The sequence below is a fragment of the Hyperolius riggenbachi genome, chromosome 7 (assembly GCF_040937935.1).
Source record: "Hyperolius riggenbachi isolate aHypRig1 chromosome 7, aHypRig1.pri, whole genome shotgun sequence".
Taxonomy (NCBI): Eukaryota; Metazoa; Chordata; class Amphibia; order Anura; family Hyperoliidae; genus Hyperolius; species Hyperolius riggenbachi.
In genome coordinates, this window is record NC_090652.1 from 106211192 (window position 1) to 106234419 (window position 23228).

Here is a 23228-nt window from a genome sequence, read left to right on the forward strand (position 1 = left end):
AGGCTGAAGTATTTAACACATGTCATAATAAACATGGGTACATATTGTACTGAGTAGCAGTGCAACATTATGGATAGAGTACAGATGGATAGTGTACTGGTTTGAGCTTTTGACCAGGGTTCAAATCCCAGCTCAAGCCAGTATACACAACAGTAAGTAGTCTTTGGGGAAGGCTCCTCTTAGTGGCTGCAGCTCTGGCATTTTAGTCTGTGTTGATAAAAGCACAATATAAATGTGTTGTGTTGTGTCTTGTCTTGTCTTATGTTGAGGATGACTAAAGGGATGCTGTTTCAAGTGTTATAAAATGCACATTTTAGACGCAGAAAAAGAATGGTACTGAAGAGCACCCCTCTTCAGTACCATTCTTTTTCTGCGTCTAAAATGTGCATTTTATAACCCTTGAAACCACATCCCTTTAGTGATTCAGAGACTGCCTGAATCAAAATGGAACAACCAACCTTAACCACTTTACCCCCGCGCGTACGTATTTCTCCGCCCCTTTTTCTATCCTTTAAAAACCAGGGACGGAGAAACACGTACTTTCCGCGTTCCCGACGCTGCCCGCGCTCCCGCTCGTAAACACGCCGCCCGCCGCTAGTAAAACCGCCGCCGCCCGCTCGCCCAGAGATCAATGAACGGGAAAATCTATTCCCGTTCGTTGATCTAAGCCCCGCAATGATCAGCTGCTCTCCTATGGGCAGCGCGATCATTGTGAGAAAAAACTCACGTGTCCAGCCTCCTTATTCTTCCTCCAAGCTTCCGGAAGGAAGCTTGGAGGTCGCATTAAAACAAAAAGTTACTGTGGCCATCTTGTGGCCAAATAGTAAACTACACCCTACACATTTTTCACATACAAATGACTTTTACACATAAAATTAACTCATTACCTCCCACACTCCCCATTTTTTTTTTTTTTTTGTAATTAAAAAAAAATTAAAAAATTTACAATTAAAAAAAATACATAAATAGTTACCTTAGGGACTGAACTTTTTAAATATTTATGTCAAGAGGGTATAACACTGTTACTTTATAAACTATGGGCTTGTAATTAGGGATGGACGCAAAACTGAAAAAAATGCACCTTTATTTCCAAATAAAATATTGGCGCCAAACATTGTGATAGGGACATAATTTAAATGGTTTTATAACCGGGACAAAAGGGCAAATATGTTTCATGGGTTTTAATTACAGTAGCATGCATTATTTAAAAACTATAATGGCCGAAAACTGAAAAATAATTATTTTTTTCCCCACATTTTTCCTATTTTCCCATTAAAACACATTTAGAAAAAAATAATTCTTGGCATAATGTCCCACCTAAAGAAAGCCTAATTGGTGGCGAAAAAAACAAGATATAGTTCATTTCATTGCGATAAGTAATAATAAAGTTATAGACGAATGGAAGGAGCGCTGAAAGGTGAAAATTGCTCTGGTGCTCAGGGGGTAAAACCCCTCAGTGGTGAAGTGGTTAAACAGAGGAGGGAGCCTTTTAAAATCATTTTTTCATCAACATACAATGCCATTTTTTCCTGTCTCCCTAGATGTTACAAGAAGGACAATGCACACCTTAAAGAGAAACTCCGACCAAGAATTGAACGTTATCCCAATCAGTAGCTAATACCCCCTTTTACATGAGAAATCTATTCCTTTTCACAAACAGACCATCAGGGGGCTCTGTATGGCAGATATAGAGGTGAAACCCCTCCCACAAAGAAATTCTGAGTACGTTCTCTTGGCAGTTTCCTGTCTGTGAACCTTGCTGCATTGTGGGAAACAGCTGTTTACAGCTGTTTCCAACTGCCAAAAAAGCATGCAGCAGCTACATCACCTGCCAACAGTAAAAATGGCGCCATGTAATAAATGTCAATGTAAATCAGGGATTTAAAAGATTTTATAATGGGCAAACACTGAATAAATCATTTATACATAATTATTGTAAAAATTAAACACTTTTTTGATACATTATTTTCACTGGAGTTCCTCTTTAAGCCAGACACCCAAACAGTTGATATCTGCATAATGAATGTCAATTAGCTAGACTGCTGGCTGAAGAAAGAGAACCACCTGGTACATGTATTAAATTGGCAGCGGTGGAAACCAATAACCAATACTTAGGGAAGGCAGTGTTTATCTTTGTTTTTGGACCATAAATGATCACCTCAGTCAAAAGCATCATAATTACATGTAATTCTAACTTTCCCCTTTAACATTAAATCCTTCCTGACAACCAACCTTAACACCTTCCTTTGACAGTAAACCCTTCCTGACAGCCAACCTTAAAGGGCTACTGTAGCGACAGGTATGTGAAGGCTGCCGTATTTATTTCCTTTTAAGCATTACCAGTTGCCTGGTAGTCCTGCTGATCCTCTGTAGGGATGATCACAGATATGCAAATTCTTCTGAGTTGATGCAAAGGTATGCACATTTTTATGCAAATATATGCAGTTTGAAAATGGACCAATCAGGTTGAACCTGGGTTTAAATTGATTGGTCCATTTTCAAACTGCATATATCTGCATAGAAAATTGCATAATTTCAGAAGCATTTGCATCTCATTGATCATCCCTACTCCTCTGCCTCTAATACTTTTATTAGAGGCACAGGATATTTTAGCCATAGACCCTGAACAATAATGCAGCAGATCAGGTGTTGCTGACATTATTGTCAGATCTGACAAGATTAGCTGCATGCTTGTTTCTGGTGTAATTCAGACACTGCTGCACTTCTTCTTACTTCAGTTGTCCTTAAACCCCTTCCTGTACCATTAAACTCTTCCTGACAGCCAACCTTAACCCCTTCCTTTAACAGTAAACCCTTCTTGACAGCCAACGTTAAAGAGAAACTCCGACCAAGAATTGAACTTTATCCCAATCAGTAGCTGATACCCCCTTTTACATGAGAAATCTATTCCTTTTCACAAACAGACCATCAGGGGGCGCTGTATGGCTGATATTGTGGTGAAACCCCTCCCACAAGAAACTCTTGAGTACGTACTCCTGGCGGTTTCCTGTCTGTGAACCTTGCTGCATTGTGTGAAATAGCTGTTTCCAGCTGCCAAAAAAAGCATGCAGCAGCTACATCACCTGCCAACAGTAAATATGTCACCATGTAATGTCAGAATGTATATTAGGGATTTAAAAGATTTTACAATGGGCAAACACCGACTAAATCATTTATACATAATTATTGTAAAAATGAAGCACTTTTTTTAGTACTTATCCGTTAGCCGGGCGCATCCGGCAGGTGGCGCTGTTGTAGCGAATTTCATTCATGCTTAGTTAACGTAGTGCTGTGTGAATGGAAGCGCCGCAGGGGCGCTAATTACATTGATACGGCACGTAACAATACAGTGTTAATGGGAACTAATATGTATTTCATGTGGCCGGAACTGTCATTTAATGCAATTAAAATGAAGGCGGCGGCAATTTAACAGATGAAGCCGCCACCTTCGTCTGTTCTTCTTCTTATCCCCCTTCGCCCTCCTCTCGCTTCTATTCAATGCTGTGTCCCCGACAGTCGTTCGTCGCAAGAAAACAAGCAGGATTCCCTGCCGCGACGAACTACTCTGGGGGGACACGCATGTCCCCGCAGGCTGCCAGCATTGTATAGAAGCGAGAGGAGGGCAAAGGGGGATAAGAAGAACAGACGAAGGCGGCGGCTTCATCTGTTAAATTGCCGCCGCCTTCATTTTAATTGCATTAAGTGACAGTTCCGGCCACTTGAAATACATATTAGTTCCCATTATCACTGTTATTGTTACGTGCCGTATCAATGTAATTAGCGCCCCTGCGGCGCTTCCATTCACACAGCACTACGTTAACTAAGCATTAAAATTCGCTACAACAGCGCCACCTGCCGGATGCGCCCGGCTATCGGATAAGTACCCTTTTTTTATTACATTATTTTCACTGGAGTTCCTCTTTAAAGAAAACCTGAACTGAAAATAAAAAGTGAAAATAACCATACACCGGTCATACTTACCTCCCATGTAGTCTACCCCTCAATCTCTTTCTCCTCTCCTGCATCCCATTTGTCCACTGTCATAAATGGATTTCTCCGTCCTCCATTTTAAAATTGGCCATTACCCCCTAACAGCTTCCTGGTCAGCACACTGTTAAGCTGTAATGTCAACCACATGAGCCATAGGGAAACATGAACATTACCTTGCACATTCAGTTGTAACTGACAGCTGCTGATATATAACTGACAGCAACTGGTATTTTTCAGTTCTGACAAAATCGTGTCAGAACTGGAAGGGATCACTGTAAGAAGAAAATGGTGAGCCTCTGAGAGGAACTGACAGGGAGGTTAGTATGTAATATTCATTTGCAGGTACGTCATGTGTTTATTTTAAATAATTTTCCTCGCTTCAGGTTCCCTTTAAAAAAAAACCTGAACTGAAAATTAAAAGTCAAAATTAAACATACACAAGACTTGCTTACTTCCCATGTAGTCTACTCCTCAATCTCTTTCTCCTCTCTCGCCTCCTGTTTGGCCACTGTGATCAAGGGAATTCTCCGCCTTCCATTTTGAAAATGGCCATTACCCCGTAACAGCTTCCTGGTCAGCACACTGTTAAACTGTAACATTGCCCACTTGAGCCATAGGGAAAAATTGACATTACCTGGAACATCAGTTGTCCTCTCAGCTATAAATGACAGCAACTGATATATTTCAGTTCTGACAAAATGTTGTCAGAACTGGAAGGGATCACTGACAGAAGAAAATGGTGAGCTTCTGAGAGGAACTGATGGCAAGGTAACTATGTAATGTTTATTTGAAGTTACCTCGTTTATTTTAAATAATTTTACTCAGTTCAGTTTCCCTTTAACCCCTTAACATTAAACCCTTCCTGAAGTCTGTCCTCCCCCTTTAATGCTAATCCATTTAACATATATTGCATAGTGGTTAACACCGAAATTCTCCTTGCCTTAAAGAGAATCTGTACTCTAAAATTTTTACAGCAAAAAGCATACCATTCTATTCATTATGTTCTTCTGGGCCCCTCTGTGCTGTTTCTGCCACTCTCTGCTGCAATCCTGGCTTGTAATTAACAGTTTTAGGCAGTGTTTACAAACAAACTAACCAGCTTGTGATAGGCTCACATAAGCAGAGTGTGTGAGTCATACAGAGCCTGCAGGGGGCCTGCAGAGGGTGTGTATCACTTCTATCCAATCACAAGCAGCCCTGCACATTCCACACATTCAAGCCTTAAGGCCCATACACACGTCTGATTTTTGCGAACGACGGGTCGTTTGAACGTCCCGTCGTTCAGTCGTTCGCCCGCCAAATCGGGCGTGTGTACAGACTGTCGTTCGCGTGATAAGACTGAGTTTGAGCGATCCGCCCGGCGGATCGCTCAAACTCAGTCTTATCACGCGAACGACAGTCTGTACACACGCCCGATTTGGCGGGCGAACGACGGGACGTTCAAACGACCCGTCGTTCGCAAAAATCAGACATGTGTATGGGCCTTAAGCCTGACAGAGCCAAGGAAACAGAATAGATCATATAACAGAGATAACACATCCACTGTACAATTAGGAAAGGCTGCAGTAAGCCAGAGCACGTTAGAACAGGCAAAGGAACTTATAGGATAGAAGAACTAAGGCTGAAAATCTTGTTACAGAGTCTCTTTAAGGAGTATATGGTATTCTGACCCGAAGATAATAAAACAAAAATGCCCACAGAGGCCAAGTAAAGGAGAAAGTGACTGTGAGGTTTGATGATTTTGTATTGGGGGGGACACCCACCAAGTGTGGAGACCACACAGAATTTGGAAGCAGATGGGCCCATATGCAATTCACTTTTTCACCTGAGTTTTCTCCTAGGTGATAATTTTAAATTTGCCAATAAAATTTCATTTAAGCCACCAGCAAGCAAAAAAATACTCAAAATAATTTTAATAGTACTTTCTCACCTACTTTTTGGTACTTTTTAAGTTGAAAAGTGCTGGAAAGTTATTTTAAATTGAAGATGAAAAATTATCTCCTAGGAGAAAACTCAGGTGAAAAAGGCAATTGCATATGGCCCATGGTGTCTTAGGCCAGACTAATACACAACATTCTAGTGGCTTGAGGCAAATTTTCCGGCCAGTTAGTCAGTGTGTGTCGTCTGCATCTGTCTTTACATAAACGAACTAGGTCTCCTAATAGCACAACAGCTGAAAAGGAAAGGTCTCATTGCGTGCGAACCACACCCTTCAGGAGACCTCCACAGCTGTGTATGGGCCTTAAACTCAACCTTGACCTTAAATTCCTACAACCACCTATAGAAAGTTCAACACAGGCCTCATTTGCCAATATCAAAATTTGTACTTTATTGTGAATAGAGCAATCGAAGAATGTGACAGCTTCACTACATAAAATATAAAACCATTAAAAACTTAGCGAGCATCAGAGATTTGCACAGCATACCCTCATCCCAGTATCCACTCCATACACACATCCATGCCATTCATTCCACAGGGCGCCACGCATGCATTAATGGGCTTCTAAATAATTGCACGTGCTGGCCAATAACCTACTAGCTTTTGAAGAAAAACCAAGCTCAAAAACCAATAGGGGGGACACACTATCTCCAAAATGGAGGGTACTGGTTAGCAATAACTGCAGTCCTTGGCTAGTAATAGCACTAATGTGTGCAAAGGATATAGTCCAGTATTAACCACAGCCAATTTCAAAACTCGTGCATTCAGCACAGCAGTCCTAGTAGTAGACTTGAATAAGCAGCAGCCAATAGTTTCAGCGTAGCATTAAGTAAGTATAGCATGCATAGGCAGCATCAGACAGTCCATTCCACAAGAAAGCTCTGGTTAGATAAGCATAGCATGCATATGTAGCGTCAGGAAGTCCATTTGGCAGGGGGACCCTGTTTAAGGAGTCACCGTATTCCTGTTGTGGGTATACAGTACCTCTCTTCCCGGGCTGTCCACACTGCAGTGTGCTCCTGTGGGTGATGGCGGTTGGTGGTAACTCGTGAAGTAGATCTACCCGTGCGTGCCGTCACATCAGTGCACCAGCGGGGATCACACTCGGAGTAGCGTGGAGATCGAGATGATGGGTGAGGCCGGCCTCATGTAGCTCTGGTCTTGTGGCGTGAAGATGATTATCTAGAAGAGATGCATCGCCATCTGAATGATGAGAGGACATATAAAATCATGACACGTGACCCATTCCCCCCTCTGATTGATAAAATAAATGATAAACTGCAAGAAGCCTTTGGAGAGGGTTTACTATCCAAGGCAGAACTTGAGTTTTTGAAGGTAGATGAATACATTAGACCCACCCTCTACCTGATCCCGAAGCTACATAAGAATAGAGAGCATCCTCCTGGCCGCCCGATTCTATCTGGAATCGGGGGACCGACAGAACGAATTGGACAATATGTGGATCGAAAATTGAAAAATTTAGTCCAAAGCCTCCCTTCATACGTCCAGGACACTCGTGACGTCCTGAAGGTCATTAATGGAGTACAGATACCCTATGGGGCCCTCCTGGTGGGGATTGATGTGGAGTCTCTCTACACTTCGATTCCCCACCAGGCGGGCTTAGAGGCTGCTGCCTTCTACCTTGAAGAGGCCCATCCGAGGATGGCTGATCATAACCAGTTTGTAGTAGATATGTTACGGATGGTCTTGACTGAAAATTACTTCCTATTTGGGGGAAGGTTCTATCACCAGGTGGCTGGAACATCGATGGGAGCGGCGTGTGCGCCGGCTTACGCATGCCTCCACCTAGGCCTATGGGAGAGGCGTGATGTGTATGTACTTGACGCATTCCGGCGACACGTCGCACTATGGATTAGATTCATAGATGATGTGCTGGTGGTGTGGAGAGGTACTAGAGACGACCTGGATAGCTTTGTGAAAATGCTTAACAGCAATGATAAAAATATCAAGCTGACATATGTCTGCAGTGAGCATGAGATCCCCTTTCTGGACCTAAGAGTTGCGGTCGGAGATGGGGTTCTCACGAGCTCAACATACAGGAAGCCTACAGCAGGTAATACTATCCTCCACGCCGCCAGCCATCACCCCAGCCACCTGGTGAGGAATATACCCTACGGGCAGTTCCTCCGCTTAAGGAGGAACTGCTCGAGTGAGGAGGAATTCAGGAAAGAATCATATGAATTGTATACACGTCTGAGAGAACGGGGATATCCACATAGAGTACTTAGAAGAAGTTTGAAAAAAGCATGGAATAGAGATCGAAATACCCTCCTTACCTATGGGAAGAGGGATGGATCAAACACCCAAAACAGAGAAAGGATTATTACCCAATATGGGTCACATTGGGAAGCAGTGCGAGACTCCCTTCAAAAAGCTTGGCCTATCCTTATGGCATCCCCTGATATTGCAGAGATCGTGGGGCCTACCCCCACAATGACAGCAAGAAGAGCAAAAAACTTAAAGGACCAATTGGTGTCCTCTGAATTTAAAAATACAAAACGAAGTGAAGAGAGAAAAACATGGTTAGCAGCCACCCCACCCCCAAATGGTATGCACAAATGTGGGAGATGCAAGGTGTGCCCCTTTCTGCATAAAACTAAAACTTTCTGGGACACTAAATGTAAAAGGGAATATAAAATTGGGGATTTTATGAATTGCGAGACCACGGGGGTAGTGTACATGGTGACCTGCCCCTGTGGCCTGCATTACGTTGGTATGACAACTCGAGCATTCAAAACGAGAATCTTGGAACACATATCAAATGTAGGTAATAAAAATGAAGAATGTAAGGGCCCTTTAAGAGAACATTACCAACAAATGCATGGAGGAAAGTTCAAGGGTAGCTTGGTTAAAGTTCTGTCCTCAGTAGCAAAAGGAGCAAGAAAGGTCAATGTGGAGAGAGAGCTTTTGCGCCTTGAGACCATGTGGATCTATAGGTTGGGGACCTTGACACCACATGGCCTCAATTCAGAAATCGATTTCTCTGTATATTTGGAGCCATATGGCTAGTATACATGACACCATAGGGAATGTCTTCAGAGCTGTATATTGCTGTAGCTGTACCGATACCTATAAAGAGAGGTCCCTCCTGGGTGGCTTAGTGCTGCCTGTGTGATTCAGATAGTTGTGAAAACTGAACGAAAATGAAAAGAGGGACCTCCCTCTACCTGGGATGTGTATGGCTGTTTAAGAGAGGAAGTGACATTGGAGTTGGGAAATCTATATGCATGTGGAATGGATGTGTGCATGTCCGCATAATAGCGAAAAGCCACCTGTTTATATATATTTTTTATATATTTGTTTTGATTTGTTTTGAAAAAGGTTCCCTTACTCAGTCGCTTGCCATGTATGGATCTTAAACTTATAAGCCAGCAATGCTTTTATAAACAACTACAAACTGGTCGCCAGGAACAGCTCTATACATATTTCTCTCGTCTTTTTGAAACTATGGAAAGCTAAACATAGAGTAAAACACAGCTGCGTGAGGTGTGGGCAAAGTTTCCAGGAAGTAAGATGGCGCCTGTGGAAATGTCAGGTGACTGAAGCTTTTTTGAATAAATAGGGAGCAACCACCCCCCCGTACTCTAAGCCACACCCTGAGGAAGGCCGTTGGCCGAAACATGTCGGTGGGAGGAGCTACATGAGGCCGGCCTCACCCATCATCTCGATCTCCACGCTACTCCGAGTGTGATCCCCGCTGGTGCACTGATGTGACGGCACGCACGGGTAGATCTACTTCACGAGTTACCACCAACCGCCATCACCCACAGGAGCACACTGCAGTGTGGACAGCCCGGGAAGAGAGGTACTGTATACCCACAACAGGAATACGGTGACTCCTTAAACAGGGTCCCCCTGCCAAATGGACTTCCTGACGCTACATATGCATGCTATGCTTATCTAACCAGAGCTTTCTTGTGGAATGGACTGTCTGATGCTGCCTATGCATGCTATACTTACTTAATGCTACGCTGAAACTATTGGCTGCTGCTTATTCAAGTCTACTACTAGGACTGCTGTGCTGAATGCACGAGTTTTGAAATTGGCTGTGGTTAATACTGGACTATATCCTTTGCACACATTAGTGCTATTACTAGCCAAGGACTGCAGTTATTGCTAACCAGTACCCTCCATTTTGGAGATAGTGTGTCCCCCCTATTGGTTTTTGAGCTTGGTTTTTCTTCAAAAGCTAGTAGGTTATTGGCCAGCACGTGCAATTATTTAGAAGCCCATTAATGCATGCGTGGCGCCCTGTGGAATGAATGGCATGGATGTGTGTATGGAGTGGATACTGGGATGAGGGTATGCTGTGCAAATCTCTGATGCTCGCTAAGTTTTTAATGGTTTTATATTTTAAGTAGTGAAGCTGTCACATTCTTCGATTGCTCTATTCACAATAAAGTACAAATTTTGATATTGGCAAATGAGGCCTGTGTTGAACTTTCTATAGGTGGTTGTAGGAATTTAAGGTCTGCATCTGTCTTAGCTGGTTTTGTGGCTGTATTTAGTCACCCTTTCCTCTGAACTGTGTATTAATAATATTATTATTATTATTATAATTTAGCATTTATATAGCGCCGACATCTACCGCAGCGCTGTACAGAGTATATTGTCTTGTCACTAACTGTTCCTCAGAGGAGCTCACAATCTAATCCATACCATAGTCATATGTATACTGTATATTGTGTAGTGTATGTATTGTAGTTTAGGGACAATTTAGGGGGGAAGCCAATTAACTTATCTGTATGTTTTTGGCATTACCTAGCATTACTAGGTAATGCCAATGATGTTGATCCAGGGATTTTATCTGATTGCCATCTGGAGTCGGGAAGGAATTTTTACCTTGTAAGGGTTTTTTCGCCTTCCTCTGGATCAACAGGGATATGTGAGGGAGCAGGCTGGTGTTGTACTTTGTACTGGTTGAACTCGATGGACGTATGTCTTTTTTCAACCAAAGTAACTATGTAACTATGTAACTATGAAACCGGAGTGCCCGGAGGAAACCCACGCAGACACGGGGAGAACATACAAACTCCTTGCAGATGTTGACCTGGCTGGGATTCGAACCGGGGACCCAGCGCTGCAAGGCGAGAGCGCTAACCATTACGCCACCGTGCTGCCCAATATGTCTACTTTTACCGTAAGGACATCATGGAACCCCTTTACAACCCCTTTATCATAGGGGCGTAATCTGATTCTGGCTGCTTTATTTTTACTTTGCAATGCAAGACCTTTTGCTCTGCAATTCAGTATTTCTCCCTTCAGAATTCTAGCAGGTTGCTAAAAAAATTAAAATGTTGCTTACTTGGCTGTTGTGCTGATACCATACCTTTTTAAAGTCTTTCATATTCACTGACCCGGAACAAGTAAGTAAGCAAGCTGCTGAATCACATGCTAGAGTCGCTCCCGATTCTCGGCCAAGGCGGTCTTTATTGTCCACCGCGGCCAGGTTCATTCCAGCGGGCGTACGTAGCTTAAGTGGTTGGGTGTGCAGATGACTACTTATTAACTCTAGAAATTATTCTGGGAGAAGAACAGATTTAAAAGTAGTTATCCATTCAAAAAAAAAAAAAAAAAGTTTTAAAAATGGTGGACGGAGAGCAACCTATAAACTTGCTAAGAAAGGAAATTCTAAAAGACATTACTTTGAATATAACTTAACAGTGCATTTTCTGCTTTTATATTTTATCAGCTGATCGTGAGTTTATAGAATCCAGAAGACGGGCATTAAAAAGGTTCATCAATCTGGTAGGCAGGCACCCCTCCTTCTGGGACGACGTGCTTGTGAATATATTTTTATCCTATAATGGCCAGGTCAGTATGTCTTGTTCATCTAACATATTATTAGCTGGAAATCTGTGTAGCTGTGTAACCTGTTAGTATGATTTGATTTTGTTTTGAGTTTGACTGACACACTTGAGGACCTTGTAGCCTTGCAGCCTGTTGTACTGAATTTCTGAAAAGTTATTTGCTGTAATAGACCACTGGCCCAATCTCCAGTTTTTTTTGTTTTTTTTTAGTTATTGGCATGGAGCTTTCAGTATAAAAAACAAGTCCAACAAAAAGATGTGCATACCAGTATGTTACTGAAGCCTTTTTCACACTATTGGTGTTGCTATGTGCATTTCTGTAACATGCACCCCCCCTCCCCCAAACACACACACATTTTGGAGCCCGCCCGGGGCTGTTCGACCTTCCCCCCCCCCCCCCCTTCCTTTGCAGAGGCAGAGTGCCCGCAGCAGAGCGCTGTGTGGTTATTAGCCTAGCTCCTGATGCATGTCATGTTATCTGGAGCCAGAGAGGGCAGCATAGAGCTAGTGGCTGCTGGGAGGAGGAGACGCGATGAGTGCAGGTAAGTATTTTTATGCTGCGCTACTCGCCATGTGGGTAGGGAGGGGGAGCAGACCCACACAGCCTCCGGACTTCCCCCGTTATTGCAGGGATCACGGGGGCTATTGTTGCACCGCTGACCATGTCACAAAAGCAGTTTTCCCACAGGAATTAGACACACTTGTGCACTTAGTTTCACTTGACCTATTTGTGTGGTAGGTCTGAATTTTCATAAATAACTGACATAATCTGCTGTTAGTGCATTAGTGTTATTGTTACATAAGTTATTTACCAACGCCTCTTTCTTATCCACAATTAGCCACTGCATGTACCCTCAAATACTTTGCTCATTTGGGGAGCACATAGGGCTGGCAGGTGGAATAATACAACCACCCTCTGCACAGTCAGTGGAGTATGTTCCCATTTCCCTAATACACTTTTTGTGGTTACTATACTGATTTGAATATGGTACATAATTGTGAGCATACAAGATCACCACTACCTGGCAATTCCATCACTATTTTGGAATACTACACTAGACTGGACTCTTGTTACTGTGTTTTTCCTTTGTGGTTTCCTCTTAGGCACTGATTTACTGGTCTGTGGTAAAAGGATGTAGTTAATGTTTTCCAGTTGGCAGAACATCAGTCATCTATTGGAATGGTGCTGTTGTTTTTCCTTTAGGTACAGTTATCATGTAACAACGCCAGCATCACAAGGAGGAATATTTTGAGTTCTTGGTCTGGTTCATACATCAGAGTAGTTCTCATATGTACAAAGACTGATTTAATAACCATTATAAAAGTCAGCATATAAGTATGCACATTCAGTTTGGTCAAGTTGTGTGCTCATTACTACAGTGAGTGAAGAAAGCAACAGGAGGCCATATACTGGAGGGGGTATATCTTAAGGCTGGTTTTACAGTTGTGGTGTGCATTTGTGGTGTGATGCCCTGCCCCGCCACATCTCCCCTCAATGCGCAAAAACCATAAACATATGACCCTGTGGCAGAGTGTGCCGACAGGGTCCTATGCATAGCGCCCCCTCTCCCAGTGACGTACTCCCTGCTGGACAGGAAGTACGTCTCTGGGATTCCCGTTTTTTTACGTCGTCCTGCGCATGCATGCCGCCAACCTTTTTACAAGGTATGATACAAATTGCTGAACTGCGCTCTCGACAACTCCTAAAAATCACAAAATAAGCTCCGCATATCGTAACTCCGTTATAAGAATCCCCAGACACCCGTGTCACAGTGAATAGAGCAGTACTCGTGAATCCTCTCCCCAATATAGATTGCGCTCGCCGGATTCTAGCCACTACAAACATCAGGTGGATCTAGTGTTTGACTTAAATCACCCCACTGGCACTTTCAATCTTCAACTTCTCTTTAATATCAGAATAAAAGCTCCAATGCATAAAAAACATAAAAATACAGACCCATCATAGCGTAAAACTGCATACATAGTTCAGCAATTTATATCATCTATATTTGGAAAAGTGAAACAGCTATCCCACGAACAGTTTATTCTTAGAACTTGTTGGCTGCAGTATGGTCTGACAGGACTCTGTCAGTTCATTTGGCTGCAGTGTGATCTGATTTGTAATTGAAGGAGACTAGGGGTAACTAGCATTGAAGGCAGCGCAGCCCTGTTAATATTGATATTTTTACAAGGTATGAGTCACCCAATGACTTACATTACTTCTGTTGCTGCTGTTGCAAAAGTCCAGCAGTAACACGCTTTTGACTTTGCGGTGGCTTGGACGTGGATCAGGCACTTCTGGCACGATGAGGTAAGTATGCTAGGCCACATTGCCTTGCATTGCCATTGCGTTACTCTGCGGGTAAAAAGGGTAATGCAACACACACTTGCAATGCATATGTATATGGTGGCTGCCATATTATTTCCTTTTAAATGATACCAGTTGCCTGGCTGTCCTGCTGACCTTTTTGGCTGTAGTAGTGTCTTACTCGCACACCTGAAACAAGCATGTGGCTAATCTTGTCAGATTTTTTGTAAGAAACATCTGATCTGCTGCATGCTTGTTCAGGGTCTGTAGCTAAAAGTATTAGAGGCAGAGGATCAGCAGGATAGCCAGGCAACCTGTATTGTTTAAAATGAACGTAGCAGCCTCCATATACCTAACACTTCATGTTCTATTTAATTCTTATAGCACTAGGCATAATTAAGGCCTTTGTCTATGCCTATAATTTTACAAGACAAGTGCAATAGCCCATTATAACCAATCAGATAGTGATCAACGGAATTCTCTTTGATGATCAATTTTATTTAGCTGCTATAGGTTAATGCTCTTTGTAAGTATAATGCTCTATACACTCAGTATGCATTATTTTTCATGATTGTTTTGGTTATATATTACTCTAGTTGCATATTGTCGTTTTAAAAAAAATTATGCCAGTTCAAGATAACCTGTATAATGAAGATATAAATTGGATTTAACACTTTTAATGTTTGCAAATCTAAGTTAGCTTTCTAAAATAATGAGCATTATGTGGGTTGCTTCTGTTTTAGGATGTTCAGAATAAAATGCGCGAGTCTTCCCGTGGAGTGGCGGATGAATACATGATCTCTAAATATGCTGCACAAGCAAAGGTGCGTATCAGCAGAAGAAGAACATGTACTGATGATACAATATAAACAGTAAATCCAAAATAAACTTATGAGATAATGAATTGTATGTGTAGTATGGAATAATTAATAGAACATTAGTAGCAAAGAAAAGCGTCTCATATTTTCATATTCAGTTATATAGCCTTTTTTTTTTTTTAATAACATTGCATCATTCTGTCATATTTTCAGTTTAGAAACAATACTTTTGTATTTTAAGCTGTTAAATAAAGCAGAGCTAATGACCCTTTAAACTTCCCACGCTGTCTCTCACTGGTTCTTGGCTGTTAACGCAATTTAGAAAAACGGAATGAGCTGAGTTGGTGGAATAGCTCAGAAAAGCTCCTTTTGCATAGACAACAAATCAAGTGTTTTAATGCTGGGAACAAACGCTGCAATTTTCCATCCGATCGAGGGGTGATTGGATGGGAAGTTGTGCCGTGTGTACATGTCCAAACTTCTCCCGATCGATAAAGGTATACATTTTCTGATGATAACTTTGCAAAATCGATTCCTCTCTCGATCGGAAACAGATCGGACGAGTCGGAAATAATCGCCCAATTCCCATCGATCGGACGGGAAATTGCATTGTGTGTTCCCAGCATTACTCTCCCTGTACTGGGAAACAACATGAGACTTTTTTCTTTGTTTTATTTGCTGCCCCAGTATTCAGTCCACAGTAGTGATGTAATTCTGGCAGGAGGCAGCTTCACCTTGTGATGTGGGACACATTTTTGTTGCTCTCTCGCTAGGATTTCCTCCCAGCTGACATCCAAGTCCAGTTTGCAGCCAGCAGAGAGCTGATCAGGAACATCTTCAATAGCTTCTACAAGCTGCGAGATCGAGCAGAGAGGATGGCTGCCAGAGCCATTGACAATGCCACAGATCTTCTGGGATTTGGCAAAGAACTAAGGTAAGGCAGAGCACATGCTGTGAGTGCCCTGTTACAGCCTAGCTGCTGTTTATCACTGATGATGTAACCTGCCTATTGTGTCTGTCTAGTGCTCTGGGCTCTGACACTACACCACTGCCTTCATGGGCTGCCCTGACTCACAGCACTTGGGGTGCCCTGAAGCAGGCCCTGAAAGGTTTGTCTGTCGAATTTGCTCTGCTTGCCGATAAAGCTGCACAGCAGGTATGTTGTACATGTTTTAGCTGATGTATGTTTGTTACAAATGATGTTTTGCAATTTCCATCATTGCCTTGCTATGCAAATTCTGATTATTGTTATCATTATTGATTTACCAAGCACCAACATAATCTGTGGCGCTGTACAAAGTAAGAAACAAACATGGGGTACAAAATAATACAGACAATACACCAATAGACAAAATACAGAGTTGGTACAAAATACAGAAAAGGTACAACATATACAGAATTGGTAATTTAAAGTGACAAAATGAATATGTATAAATGTGTAACAAATTCCAAGACACAAACGGGTGAAAGAGCCCTGCCCTTGCAAGCTTACAATCTTAAGGAATAGGGGGAGAACAAGAGGTGGGGCAGCATACAATAAACATGCTTAGAGGCAGTATGTATTAGGTTATCTAGTAGGAGTGCAACTTGGCCAGAGGTCAAAGGGGAACTGGCCTATGGTAGAGCGTATGCTGGATGGAAAAAGTGAGTTTTTAATGCACATTTAAATATATCAAAGGTTGGAGAGTGATAGATATGGTGTGGCATTGGATTCCAGAGGAGGGGTGAAGCACATGCGAAATCTTGTATATGTGAATGCGAGTAAATAGTATAAAAACATAGGTATGTGTAGCGTTAGTGAAGAATTTTGAAGCATTTTAGAGCAGTGGAAATATCTGCCAGAATCAGTGGAAAATGCTTCAAAATGTTTGCCTAAGCTGTGTGAGGCATTTTGAAATCCCGTAGCGGTGTGTAAAGAAGCCTGAAATATCTATATTGCAATTTGTTTAAACACGCTCTGACAATAACCTTAGAGGGCGAGGGGTGAGAAACATAGAGCAATGACAACTTCTCCAGGGTGATAAGAAAGATGAAAAAATACACTTTAATAGTGACCATATTAAGGCCCATACCAGTCCGGCAATTTTCACGGACGATTTTGTACAACAATTTTTTTTCGTGATATCATGCAACATCGTTTAACTACACACGAAACCTGCGGCGATCATTGGTTCTTGAATGACGACATGTCCGATTAAGTCGGTGAGGATCGTTACGTTCCTCATTGACTTGCACGGGTCATTGCCACTGCAAACTATGCTTGCCGATTTAGCCAGATGAATTGGGCAATGAGCGTTTGACGGGGAAGTCCCCTATCCCATCTGGGTATTTACCTTAAAGCGGATCCGAGATGAAAAACTAAATATAAAAAGTAACTTGTCTATATATCACTGACCTTGTCTGAGAGGATGCCAAAGAGTATGTTGAGCTGCAAAATACATCATAATCATTACACAAATCTGTACACAAGACTTGCCTGACCTACATCTCCGAACACAAACATACACTCCGCTGCCCCCTCCAGTCCTCTACAACCTGTGTCTTCTCAGGGCTTCTCAATGGCTGCCCCACTTTCTTGAAATCCCTTCCACCACCCATCAGGCCCGTCCCATCCTTCAACACCTTTAAATAAGACCTCAAAATGCACCTCTTCAATATTGCCTTTATAAAGCATTTATAACTTAACCTAGGGTAACTTCAGGAACCTTGTCATACCTGCACTGATGCTGCACCCTGTCAAGTTCACTTAGAGCACATGACATACAGATCCTGCAAAGCACTGAAGAGATTTTAGGAATTTAAGAAGTTGCAGTCACAAAGGCCAGATGCCAAGAAGGAGCTCGGAATGTGAAGAAAAACATTTGTCTTGGATCTTGAGGCACAAAGAGAGAAATAATATGCTAAATAAACGTTCATTTCAGTTCATGGGATTGATGGCATTCTGTAGAAGATGGTCAAAGTGCAAATGAGAACGTGGACATGTTTTGTTGTACGTTGCTAGTATAAAATTCGTAACACTGGCCTCTGGCATGATTTTAGTCCCAATAGACAGATGGAATAATAATGTGAGAATGCCAGACAGGACACAAGAAAGCTGTCGCTAGAATTTATTTGGCTGTCTGTCCTTCTTATTTATTTCAATATATGATGTGGCCATGGTTGGGGAATGTCTGCAGTATTGCAGTATAAGAAGACATCTGACGCCACTGTAGTAAATTATGCTGTCATCATCAAACAAATGTTGATTTAAGTAATACCTTTACTGTACATAGCTTTCTTGCAAACGTTTGAAATTGCAAAGTGTACGTGTAGGGAAAAAAGTGCCCCTAGGTGGTACTTCGGGAGGGGGAAGCCTCTGAATCCTACAGAGGCTTCCCTCTTCCTCCTCAGCAGAGGCGATCCAGTGCTGGCACCATCCAATAATCCGCTGACAAGCGGTGCAGTAGTGGATTACTGATGGGCTTCGGCTGAGCCTGATTGGGTCTGCTTTACTGAGTAGACAGTTCGCGTCTGAGCTATTTCCACCGGAGCCCGAGAGGTAAGTTGCTAGTGTGCCCGCGTGATCTGCCGGTTGTAAATATTTTGGTCTGTGTCTCTGCATGGGAGCCGGCGCTGGAACGAGCTGGCTGCGGAGAATGGGGGACGCCTCATTGGGATCCGGTGGCCCCACCCTCCCGAGTTAAGTACGACGCCAGAAGCACTTTTTCCTCTATAGGTTTACTTTAAAGTGCTACCCTCTGCATCTTCTGGTCCTCTGTCGCCAAGCAAGGACCTTCCTAAGATTACAAAGGATTGTTGTTAACCTAATCAAGGCGAGTACAGCCGTGCCTTCACAGTAAGTCAGTTGCTTGTTCACAAGTGACTCCGTGCTACTGCGCAGGCGCACCTGTGTTCGTGAAGCTGCAGCACGGCCTCACTCATGCCGACATAACATTGTGGCCCCAATCATCAGTAGGGCCCCAGAAAGCAGGAGAGGACCGTAGGATGGTGAGGGAAGCCTCATTAAGATCCAGGGGCTTAGGAAAGTGTTTGTTTCTCTTTGAGTTTCTTCTTCAGGCATTATACAGCACTGATCTAGTTCTGTATCATGCCTGAAGAAGAGATTTAACATTTCAAAAGCTTGCAAGAAAACTATGTACAGTTAATGATTGAAGGTATTGCCTGAATCATCGTTAGTTGGTTTAAAGTCAGTGTGAGTTATGGGGCATAACTGCCCCATAACTAACACCAGAACATACATCACTTGCTCTACAAGTGTACAGTGATTTGAAAAAAAAAGTAAAACACTTAAAAAAACTTAAAAAATACATGTATCAAAAACTGAAAGGCATAGTAATGATTTTAAACTACCTACTGTCTGATTTATTTTAGGGTAAACTTGAAGAAATTGATGTGGTAGAGAAGCTGAATCTCTTCCTGGATCTCTTACAGTCATATAAGGTAAAATAAAAGGAGAGTTAGGCCTCTTTCACAGTGCGATGTTAAAGTCACACGTTAGAATTTTTTTTAACGCAGACTAACGCACAGCAATACCAAGTCTATGCAACATTCACAGTGCACACCAGGGCTGTGGAGTTGGTACCAAAATACTCCGACTCCTCAGTTTATGAAACCACGACTTCAACTCCGACTCCGGGTACCCAAAATGGCTCCGACTCCTCGACTCCGACTCCTTAGTCTAATACTTAACAGGGCTGTGGATTTTGTACAAAAATCAGACGACTCCGACTCCCGACTCCTCAGTTTATGAAATCTCCGACTCCGGGTACCCCAAATTGCCCCGACTCCTCGACTCCGACTCCACAGCCCTGGTGCACACGATGTGTTGTGTGTAACGTGTAGCAATATTTAGAAAGTGCTGCATGCTGTGCGTTTAGCAATAAATCTGCTGTGTTGTGTGTGTTGCACATGCTCAGTAATTTTTATTTTTTTTTAATGTAACGCTTGCGCCGTTTTCGTTCCATCACTGTGCGACAAACGGTGCACTAAACGCTAAAGAATGTACTATAACGTCCAAGTTATAGTCTTTCAATGCATTGCATTAGGAGCCCGTTATGCGACCTTACCGTCGCATCAAACGCACCATCCCACTGTGAAAGAGGCCTTGAAGGAATAGGATTGGGCACCACCAGAAGCCACACTCTGTTGCATTACTCTACTGAAACTGTGCACTTTATTTCAGTTAGATGCACCATAACGACATATAATAGAATGTACTACATTATTCTACGCATGACCTTATTTATAGTCCAACTCTTAACAGCCATATGTTACTTCTGGGAAGACCATAGCTTTAACTATCCTGATCTTTGTGAAGTGACATCTCTATACTTAAGTATAATATTGTCCAAATTTGACATAGCTTTCCTTCCAATCAACAAGAATCTATAAGGCCTCTTTCACAGTGGAACGTTGCGATTGATGCGACGTTAAGGTTGCATAACGTGCCCCTAATGCCACGCATTGAAAGACTATAACTTGGACGTTATAGTATATTCTTTAGCCCTGCATTTGGTGCACCGTTTTCGTCGCACATTGATGGAACGAAAACGGCGCATGCGTTACATTACAAGAAAAAAAAAATACTGAGCATGTGCAACACACACAATGCAGCAGATTTGTGGTAAACGCACAGCATGCAGCACTTTCTAAATATTGCTACACGTTACACACAACGCAACGTGTGCACTGTGAATGTTGCACAGACTTAATATTGCTGTGCATTAGTCCACGTTAAAACATTTTCTAACGTGACTTAAACGTCGCACTGTGAAAGAGGCCTTAATCTCTTTTCTGCTGGCCCCATCTCCAATCCCAGGAAGATGAAATATGTTACAACTTCTACTTTTTCCCCATGTGTTTGCAGATCGTTAATCGGAGCAGATAACGTACATTTAGTTTTCTTGATGTTAAGCAGTATACCAGCTTTGGCACTTCCTTGTTTGACATTCATGACTGGGCTGTTCAATTCTTCCTCAGTTTTAGCCATCAGAGTGGAATCATCGGCAAATCTCAGATTAATATTCCTGTCCACTAATTTAATTCCAGTATGTGAAACTAGCTTTCTGCACTACATATTCAGCATAAAGAGAAATAAGGAGACGAAATGCAACCTTGTCACACAAAGCTTAAATACAAATATATCAAGGAATAAAATATTAGTTTATACACTTAAGAAAATCTAAAGTCTAAAATCTGACATCTTTTTCCAGTAATGCATAACAATATAGCCAACAGTGTGGTTTTCATAGACATTTGTCAGGCAGAAATGCTTTACTGAAATGTATTCAATACCATTGTAGAGTGCTGTCATTACTGAGAGGTTGCTTAGAATTATATGTCCATTACACCTTTAAATGCCAGCCAGAGAGACAGCAGCAGTGTGTAGGAGACAAATATTTCACAACATTGTAAGATATAATACATTGACAAAGTCAAGATGAATAAGGGCATGCTGTCTAACAACTTACATTTCACAAGAGGATATGAAAAAGCAATAGCAAGGTTTATAATCTAAACATTAAATGTTACTCGGCTTAAACCATTAAATCATGTAACCTAAAGGCCATGTGCCTTCTATATGTTATAAATAAACCTAGCCATGCGTTTATTATGTACATTTAAAGAGACACTGAAGCGAAAAAAAAAAATATGATATAATGAATTGGTTGTATAGAACGGATAATTACTAGAACATTAGTAGCAAAAAATATTCTCATATTTTTATTTTTAGTTATACAGCTTTTTTTATAACATTGCATCATTCGCTAGTATTTGCAGTTCACACACTACTCCGCATTCTAAATGTTTTTACAGAGCAGGCTAGGGAACTTTTGAACTTTCCTGAACTGTTCTTTGCAAAAGAAAAAACAATACAGTTAAGATAACAGCCTTCAGAACACAGAGCTCTCTGCAACTTTGAAAGTTGTGGAGTTCAATGGAAATTTGCATAGATAACAACAGGAGTTTCGTAACTCTTCCTGTACTGGAAACAATATTAAGGCCCATACAGACGTCGGATTTTTCCGGACGACGGGTCGTTTGAACGTCCCGTCGTTCAGTCGTCCGTACGCCAAATCAGGCGTGTCTACAGACTGTTGGCGTGCGGACGACTGAACGACGGGACATTCAAATGACCCGTCGTCCGGAAAAATCCGACGTCTGTATGGGCCTTTAGACTTATGTCTCTGCTCCTAATGCTTTATTTCTTAGCTGTACTACACATACAAATCATTATATCATCTTTTTTAGCTTCAGTGTCTCTTTAAAGCTCCTTCCCAGGCTCAGGTGTTACTCATATGTTATCTCTTCTTCCTCAAAGTTATTTAACATAATGTACGTTTAAAAGGACAGAAAATCAGATACTTGCCTTGGTAGACAGAAGCCCCCGGATCCTCCAGAGGCTTTCCACATCCTCCTCCTGACCACCGATGGACGCCGGGAGACCCTGGCAGGTCGAGATTTGGTTGCACCGCACAGGAAGCCTCGTTTACACGCAGTAGCACGGAGCCGCTCGGGCTTTGCCTTTTCTGCCGAACCCAAGTAGCTCCATGCTACTGAGATAAGTATGTATTTACAGCACTTTATTCTCTTCAGCTTTACTTTAAAGTCATTAGCCTTTTAACAGCCAAATAAAGTAAAATGTTATTTGGCTGCAGGGCGGAATTTTTCCTGCCCCTGGGGACGCATGCCTTCCCCATCCTGGCAGGCTGTAGTTAGCTGTTCTGGATGCTGGAATGGCTTCTCCTCTTACTCCACCCGTAGTGATACACTACCGACATCCTCTTCTGACTTCCAATCACGTTATTACATGTGATCGGGGCTCGGAGGATAGTGTCAGTTGTGCAGTGCCACCTGATGGTGAAAGAGGAGTGATGGAAGAGACTCTAACATTACCCTTCTTCCACCACCGGGTGGCACTGCACTGCTGATACGTTTCTCTGAGCCCCGATCACATATAATACTGATTGGAAGTCAGAAGAGGATGTTGGTCATGTATCACAGCGGGTAGAGGAAGAGGAGGTCCCCGTCCTGCGTCCGGAACAGGTAATTATAAAAAACGCTCCCTGCACCGCTCTGCATGACCTCAGTAGGCAGAACAGCAAATTCTGCCAGCTGAGGTTAAAAAGAGTGCAGCATCTTCAAATGAATTATTCAGCTGCCAAACCCCTACCCCACCTCCATTGACATCAGTAGGAGGGGGGATCGAGTTGCAGCTTAACCACACACTGTTTATATATCCTACTTGGGAAGGACAGCTTGGCCACTCCTCCCCTTTCAGAAGGCAGCACTCTTCCACTAGTCCCCAAGAAAAGGCATGCTATCCTATAGCAGCAGTCAGA

At 42.4% G+C, this 23228-nt stretch overlaps 1 protein-coding gene across 1 annotated transcript in view; it reads left to right on the forward strand.

The window, feature by feature from the left end:
• Positions 1-23228, forward strand: part of SNX8 (sorting nexin 8) — a 52918-nt gene that overhangs the window by 12500 nt on the left and 17190 nt on the right. Inside the window, exons 4-8 of the mRNA XM_068244489.1 lie at positions 11643-11764; positions 14812-14892; positions 15660-15820; positions 15910-16042; positions 19258-19326. Of these exons, the coding sequence (XP_068100590.1) occupies positions 11643-11764; positions 14812-14892; positions 15660-15820; positions 15910-16042; positions 19258-19326 (566 nt within the window). The remainder of the gene's footprint in view (positions 1-11642; positions 11765-14811; positions 14893-15659; positions 15821-15909; positions 16043-19257; positions 19327-23228) is intronic.